The sequence below is a fragment of the Cucurbita moschata genome, unplaced genomic scaffold (assembly GCF_002738365.1).
Source record: "Cucurbita moschata cultivar Rifu unplaced genomic scaffold, Cmos_1.0 Cmo_Scf00016, whole genome shotgun sequence".
In the NCBI taxonomy this organism is placed as follows: Eukaryota; Viridiplantae; Streptophyta; class Magnoliopsida; order Cucurbitales; family Cucurbitaceae; genus Cucurbita; species Cucurbita moschata.
Window position 1 is genome coordinate 1042004 of NW_019268532.1, and position 7799 is coordinate 1049802.

The 7799-nt window shown below is 36.7% G+C and overlaps 1 protein-coding gene across 4 annotated transcripts; it reads left to right on the forward strand.

The window, feature by feature from the left end:
• The first annotated feature begins 1027 nt into the window (after positions 1 to 1027).
• On the forward strand, positions 1028 to 7173 carry LOC111454697 (GATA transcription factor 24-like). Of its 4 annotated transcripts, none has more exons than XM_023096207.1 (11): positions 1028 to 1129; positions 1290 to 1600; positions 2345 to 2431; positions 2508 to 2641; positions 3178 to 3285; positions 3408 to 3522; positions 4493 to 4552; positions 4863 to 4928; positions 5024 to 5098; positions 5693 to 5773; positions 6562 to 7173. In XM_023096207.1, the coding sequence occupies exons 2-11, from the start codon at positions 1310 to 1312 to the stop codon at positions 6625 to 6627; spliced, it is 1083 nt and encodes a 360-aa protein (XP_022951975.1). In that variant the 5' UTR covers positions 1028 to 1129; positions 1290 to 1309; the 3' UTR covers positions 6628 to 7173. The 4 variants fall into 4 exon arrangements, with proteins under 4 accessions (XP_022951975.1, XP_022951974.1, XP_022951976.1 ...); XM_023096206.1 differs by having other exon boundaries at positions 1038 to 1129; positions 1231 to 1600; XM_023096208.1 differs by lacking the exon at positions 1028 to 1129 and having other exon boundaries at positions 1136 to 1600; positions 6562 to 6630; positions 6718 to 7173.
• Positions 7174 to 7799: the final 626 nt, after the last annotated feature.

Genomic DNA, 7799 nt, shown 5'->3' on the forward strand with positions numbered 1-7799 from the left:
GTTTGTTTGGTTCTTTCTCCTTCGGTCTTGCAACTTCTCCCCTCTCCTTGTCCCATTGATTGATTGAGGGATAGGGACAAAGGTTAGTTGGCACCTCGCCGATCCACTTACTAACAAAGACAGAAGTCTTGAAAAAATTCTTGAATAGTCAGGCCCCGATCGAGATTGAATCATTTCCTATGATTCAAAAGAAAAGGACATAGTGAAAGTTGCTCAAATCTTTTTGTAGACAAGACAATTAGACTCATTGAAGCTTGGGAGCTTCCCTAGTCTTACTATGGTAAGACCAATCTCATCTTTGCCATATTTTACTGTCTATTGAGCTATGTTACTATGCATCCTCTGTAACCCGGTCTTACATCGACCATTATATGAAAATTTACATAAGGTGATTTTTTAGTCTCGATCAATCAACCTGTCGAAAACTTAGACGCATCAGATTTTGTTCCGTATCATCCTCAATAGTACTTAATCACTAATTTCCTTAAACCAATAAGTCAAAACATGTTGAGTTAGTCAACGTTAGTTTTTTTTCCCCTAAAATCTTATGGGTCACAGGAATTTTACGTAAATACTAATACTATAGTATTAGCCATAGTATATATGAGAACTTGGGAGCTAAGATTTAAGAATTTAGAATATTAATTATATTACGAATTTCTCTTGAAAGTGAAATGGGCAAAATCGAGTCAACGAGAACCAAACATAGTAAGGTCGTTATTTATCAAAAAGTGGGCCCCACTTGTATATCCTAAATAATTTCAGACATTATCCCACGACTTTAGTGGCTGCTACCAGCCGTTGGATCTAATGATGAAAGTACAGTCCTTCACCCGCTGACCCATCTAAACCGTTAACGCATGTGGGTCCCGTTTTACATCAGATTTTTTATTCAAATAAACGGCTGAAGATGAGGGCGCCAAGAACGTCGTATACATGCGTCGCAGGGTATAATACCCCAGTATTTATGTTATAAACTCGAAAAATCTCCGTCGCCGTCATTAATTTTTGTTATGATTATTTTTTTTAAAAAGAAAATAAAGGCTGAAAATTAAAAAGAAAATTACCCATTTTGAGTCTCTCCAAGGAAATACAAGGGCACATCCTGCAATTCCTTTAACCATTTCTGGTAGTTCTTTATTTTTTGTTTGAATTTTTCTATCCTCTTGGATTCTGAAGCTTATTCGAGCTCGAATTTTCGATTGATTCTGGGTTTTCGAAATTTCGCGGAATTGTTCATCTTTGCCTCATGAAGCTGGTTGATGGTTAGGGCTTCATTTCTGGTGCAGTTAGGGCTTTCGACAAATTCATGGCGGCTGCTAATCCTCAGCCTTTGCAAGCGCGTCCTTTCCAGGAACATGTCCAAGTTTCTACAGTGATGGGGGACGACGACGGTGAATATGAAGATGGTGGTGGTGGTGGTGGTGGTGGTGGCGGCGGCGGCGGCGGCGGTGACGTTATGGATGATGTCGAAGAGGCTCATATGACTTCAGTGAGCGTCGCGAACCTTGGGGGGTTGGTTATGGCGTCTAGAACTAGTGAACTTACGCTTTCTTTCGAGGGCGAGGTTTATGTGTTCCCTGCAGTTACTCCCGAAAAGGTATTCGTCTGTTATCAAAATAAGCATATGCTCCTATTCTCGTAGTTATGTTTAATTTGAACTAGCTGGAGTTGCTGAGACTTTCATGAACCTAAATGGGTGTCTTTTTGCTACTCTTAGTGCCTGAATTTTTTCAAAACAAGCTATGGTAGCCAAGAACAGAGCTTAGGACGTAATCATCTGGAGTTGGAATGGAATGGAATGGAATTTTTATTTTTTTGAAAGAAAAATGATAGTGAGTGAGAGAGAGAGAGAGAGTTTGGGTAGACATCCATTACTACTTTTGTTCAAATTTTCTGACTGATAGAATATTCGTACTTAATTCAAAGGGTATATCGTACAATCAATCGCAGATATCAGAATTATGTTTATCTGTCCTTTCCTGGTCATGTCAAGTTTTTTCTATCATTGGCTTACAATGCGATGAAGTAAAAGCTAAAGCTAGTAACCACGTTGGCGAGAAGTAAGTTCTATGAAAAAAAGAGAAAAAAAAGCAAAGAAGAATGGCAATGAAAGCAACTTTTGAAGGAACAGTTAGAACATACAATGGAAATGAAGGCGGAAACTTTTTCTTGTTTTGTCAAGCGATAATATGGAGCATGTGGTAAAATGATGGCGAATTGGCATCTTGTTGTTTGCTAGAAATTTTTGAAGTATAAATATTTTGACTGTATGGGGATAATAATCTATTATACTTTTGAAATGTGTTAACTTTGGATGAGTTACCTGGTTTTGATGTCATAGGTACAAGCCGTGCTCTTACTTCTTGGAGGGCGTGACGTACCAACCAGTGTACCCACAATGGAAGTACCATATGATCATATGAACAGGGTAATGCTAATCATGGAAATTTTACTTCATATTATGTGGTTATATTCATATATTAGATCTTGCCTACCATCTTCAGGGTATGGTTGACACCCCAAAGCGCTCCAACTTATCACGGAGAATAGCCTCGCTGGTTAGATTTCGTGAAAAACGGAAAGAGAGATGTTTTGACAAGAAAATTAGGTACACCGTTCGGAAAGAGGTTGCACAGAGGTAAGATGACTTGGGCTACTATGGCATGGAATCAAAATCTTAGTGAGAAATTTGTACTTTGCACATTAGCATTTGTAGTTGTTCCCATCCTCTTTTTCTTCATCGTTCGGTACAAGATGCTTATGGGATATAGTTTACAAAATTCTAGGTCTCAACTGAGGGATATAGCGTGTTAGATAATACACCATCTATATTTATTCTGGTGAATTTTTGCATCCAACATTTGTGATCCAGATTGGGGTGTGAACACGTCCCCTATTTGGTAGCATTGAAATGTCTATCTTGGACTTTGTTCTGCTGCTGTTAGAATAGAATCTCTCATTGGACTGAACTTGATGATTATAATGTAACTTTCCTATACAGAAATTTATGTACTCTAATTAAAACTAGGGTATGCGTGACAACCTTTTTTCTTTTCGAGAAACTAATGTTACTCTGATCTTTTGGGAAATAAAAGAAAATCTCACCACTTGGTGAAACAGTTTTAATAGCCATGCACATTTAATTATTATTATTATTTTTCGTCGTTGTTCTAGGATGCACCGTAAGAATGGCCAGTTTGCATCCTTAAAAGAAAGTTCAGGTGCTTCAAGTTGGGAGTCAGCACATAGTTGCCTCCAAGATGGTACTCGTTCAGAAACTGTGTGAGTTCATGTTTTAGTCTGTTATCACTGAGTATGAAATTGTTTTTCAACGATCTATTGTTTGGATGTATGTATATATATATACCTTCATTAATATTCCTTATTTCTAAAATATTTTTCAGTTTGCGGAAATGTCAACATTGTGGTGTTAGTGAGAACAATACACCTGCAATGCGTCGTGGCCCTGCTGGACCAAGAACTTTATGCAATGCATGTGGTTTGATGTGGGCCAACAAGGTTTATATTACACATTTCTAACTTAAATGTCCACTTACATCTGTGAATATATTTTCCTTTCTTTTCCTTTTATTATTATTTTTTAAAGGAGCATTTATGATAACAGAACAAAAATAGAGAAAACCGTGTGCCAAGAAATTTACAGATGTTTTTTTAACTAGTGCAGTAGAGATATTGCTGTAATAACTGAGAGGCTTCAATTGTTTTCAGCAAGAATCAATGGCAAAAAAATAGACTCTTCAAAAGAATTCAAAAGGTTGCCCAACAAGAGATCCCACGAGAATTCCTTGATCTTCTCATATATCTTCCTTCCCAAATCACCTCACATAGATGAAAATCAATGATAACATCACTCTTCTTTGAGATCTAGGAAAATATTTTCAGTTAAAGATCTGTTTCCATTTATCTTCCGAGGGGCAAGGAGATTTCCAGCTAGCATAGAAGGGGATAGCTGTGCTTGGAGTGCATCTGTTATGCAGATTCTGTCATGATTTAGGTTGCTAGTTGGGTCCCGATCTGATTTATAGTGGGGTATTACTGTTAAGAAACACTCTAAAGTCTTGGAAAGGGCCGTAGGGCCACTAAGAAAGGGGGAATTGCCCTTCAAAGATTTTCCTAAATTTGACATTACATCCATTTTCGACACCAAAGGAAACATGATCAGCATTAAAATTTTAAAGCTTAAGTTTTTTACTTTGCTCCGTTGAACAAAATGAAAAACCCCTTCTTGAGGAGCAGCCTCTCGAAAGAAGTTGCTCGTTGTTATTTCCAAGCAATATTCCTATCTGAAGACTGAAGAGAAGGTAGTTTTATAAAAATCATGAAGGTGGCAGGGTTATATCCAAGAATACTTTATGGATTTAAAATCTTTATATATTCTATTTCTTCATGCAGTCTTTATTGGCCCTTATCTTCTGCAACATTTTCTTTAGCATTATTCATTTTTTTTACCGGCTTATTTGTTGTACAGGGCACGTTGAGAGATCTTAGCAAGGGAGGGAGAAATGTGTCTGTGGATCACACGGAACCTGTATGTGATATAAAAGAAATCACTGTTTTTTATTACTTTTTGAAAATTACTTTGTTAGTTTTCAAAACTTTAGCTTGGTTTTTGAAAACATATGTAAAAAGTAGATAACATAACAAAGAAACCTATAAACCTATAGGTGGTAGTAGTATTTATGAGCTTAATTTTCAAAACCAAAAACCAAATCAAAAGGGTTATGAAATGGGGTTTTGGTGATTGAAATCTTACATTTTATCACTAGTTTGTCTTTGATTCATAGAGAGCTTGGATGCTGTTATTCCATTGATTTAGTTTGTCTTCAATTGATTTGCAGGAAACCCCAATGGATGTCAAACCCACAATCATGGAGGGAGAATTTTCGGGCATCCCGGATGAACATGTACTACTCCTCTATTTTTCTCTCATTACAAATACTCCTTCCATTTGGCTAGCTTGTGTTATCTGCAAGCCAATGCACATACAATATGCATGCAGGGAACTCCCGAGGATCCTGGTAAAACTATGACTGAGGGCTCGAGTAATCCTTCCGTCGACCTAGATGAGGAGGAAGTATGCCCATATCTCAATTGATTTTAAGCCTCCGGCTTTTATATGACTTTTTTTTACCTGCATTTGAAAGTTTCTGTTGGATCTTTATCTACCCCTGTTTTCTCTTGCCTTGGAGTAGTTAACTCTGCCCATTCACCCTAAATTATCAAACTCCCATTATGAAAATCAGCACGTCCACCCAGTTACTCGTGTTGACACTGTACTCTTTATTGATAAAGGTGCTTGTCAGATGTATTTCTCTTCACATGAAAAAGCTTATCCTTGATTTGTAGTTAGTTATATTATTCACCCTATTGTGTACTTTCATAAGCCATTTTTCGTTCCGTTTGCTCTTGAATTGAACACTCGATCAATAAAAGCAAGGATGCTTGATTGATGGAGAAACTTGTTAACCTGCTGATGTTCTATGCACCATTCTGCGCATTTGCTGTTTTTGAAGCTTGGCAGTATCAGTGGTTACCCTCAAAATTTTGTTTTTGTAATGTTTTTGAAGACTTTGGAGATGAAAACAAAATAAAACCTTGAGCACTTAGCTTCATACTTGACAAGAAAAGTGTGCAACTCCGAAGTAACTTGATGTTCCTTGTGGTGCAGGACATAAATGAAACCACTGGTGGCCAAACAAATTCGTTGCCCATGCAAATTGTCAATGATTCAACAAACGATGATGAGCAGGTATTGCTTATTTTTATTTTAAAGGATAAATACAATGAATTATCTTTCATTTTAATTCCTTGCAAGGCTAGCGCTTTGGATGTCTCATCCAGGTTGCTTTGATATCTGGAATTGAACATATTTTGTCATGCTGTATAAATTCTCTACATCACATTAAACCATTCATCATATGTTAGGAAAACAACATATGGGTTATGTCAAAATAATAGCCTGAAAAGAAGTTTAATTATGAGCTACTGCATTTTATATTCTAAACCAATTTCATGTGATGGAGCGAGAGATAATTTGTTGTATGTAATGGATAAATACAACAAATTATCTTTCATTTTATTTTGTCATGCTGTATAAATTAACATTTTTTGGTTTGATGCAAAGTAATCCTTGTCCTAATAGTCTGATACTAAACCTATCTTAAACACCATTGTTGCCCCACTTGCCTTTCATTTCTTAGGACAATGTTACTTGAGGCCTTTAACAGAGGTGAAGTAATCAAATAAATATGCTCCAAGGCGCTCAGCTGACCTTTTATGTTTAGATGCTAAAATTCTTGCAAGCCCTGAATTGAAACTTAGTTATAAGTTGTTGGTACTATTATTTGTTGTGCTCCAATGATTCCTCAAGGAGATTACTTGTATGAACCATCTGATGGCCGCCAAGCCAATTGTCAACATCATCTTGTTTTAGATTTGGTGTTGATAGATTGTAAATTCAGTTAAGTGATGTGAATTTGCTGCATTTAATATTTTTTGGGTCGATATTCAATTACTTATACTAGTTTTTATCTTCAGGAACCTCTTATTGAACTTCCTAATCCTTCGGATACCGATATAGACATCCCCACTAACTTTGATTAGAAGGTAAATCGTTTGCTTAGGCAACGGGTCAAGGAGATTTCAAATAATACGTTGGCTGTTAATAATTTCTTGTGCCGTCATAAATCCTAGATGTTAAAAGTTAGTATCAACAATGGAGTGGCAGTTAGGACTTGTATAATTACAAAAACGTCCATGACATAAGGTTCAAGTGTGCAGTGGTCATCTTTCGACCCCAGGAGGTTGCACGCTGCTTTCAGCTAACGTTAGATTGTCCGACGATGTTGATATTTCTGCCAGAAACTGTTTGTGTTCACTGTACAAGTCGAGTTGTTAGAGGATACACTTGAGTTCTTCCATCAGTGTATGATCTGAGTGATTCATTTGGTAGGGTGGTTACTCTTGATTCAATTTCATTGGAAGTCTTCTTCTTCCATAATTTATCGTCATAATGATGAAGGGATCAAATCCTTGTTGTGTTATCTTAAGATAGACCTTTGTTTTGCTTCTAGTTGACAATGTTATTATATACAATGACTTATTAAGCAATTGGTAATAGAATAAACTTGCACATTACTAGCCCTGTTGTTCCAGTTGATGGACCTCCCCCTTCGGGGACCTATTTTGTGTAAGTATATGATGGATGTGCAAAATTGGGAAGATTGTAGTGTTCTTCTTGGTTATGTACAGAACAAAATTGAAAGGAGACTGATTTGAGATGTTTTGCCATTGGTTCACATTACATTTTATTTATGAAAAGAATCATAGACAGTTTCTTGATTGCAAACAAAGCCGAACACAATTGCAAGATGAAGAAGATAAAGTGGCATTAATCAGAGCAATCCAGACGTGATCTCTTGAACGCCATTGAAGAAAGGAATTACTGATCTCTGTGTAAAAGGTGCCAGCGGTTAATCCTGCTGTGGAACAGGCTATTAGGCTATTATTGCAAAAATTAAGAATTTCATCTTTGGACCAAAAGCATATAAAAAAGTATTTTTTGTAATTAACACATGCTTTGTTAAACCCCCCATAAGAACCATATTTTGACTTTTATCCGGAGAATATCCAACCACCAATTCGTTGAGTGAATAATGGACCTAGATCCTAAAAACAACCAAGTTTTCCAAGTTTTTGAATAAACATGAGTAATTCTATGGTGGAAGGGCGATTGATTCATCAACGTAATCCAAATAAACGAAGGGCACGAAGTG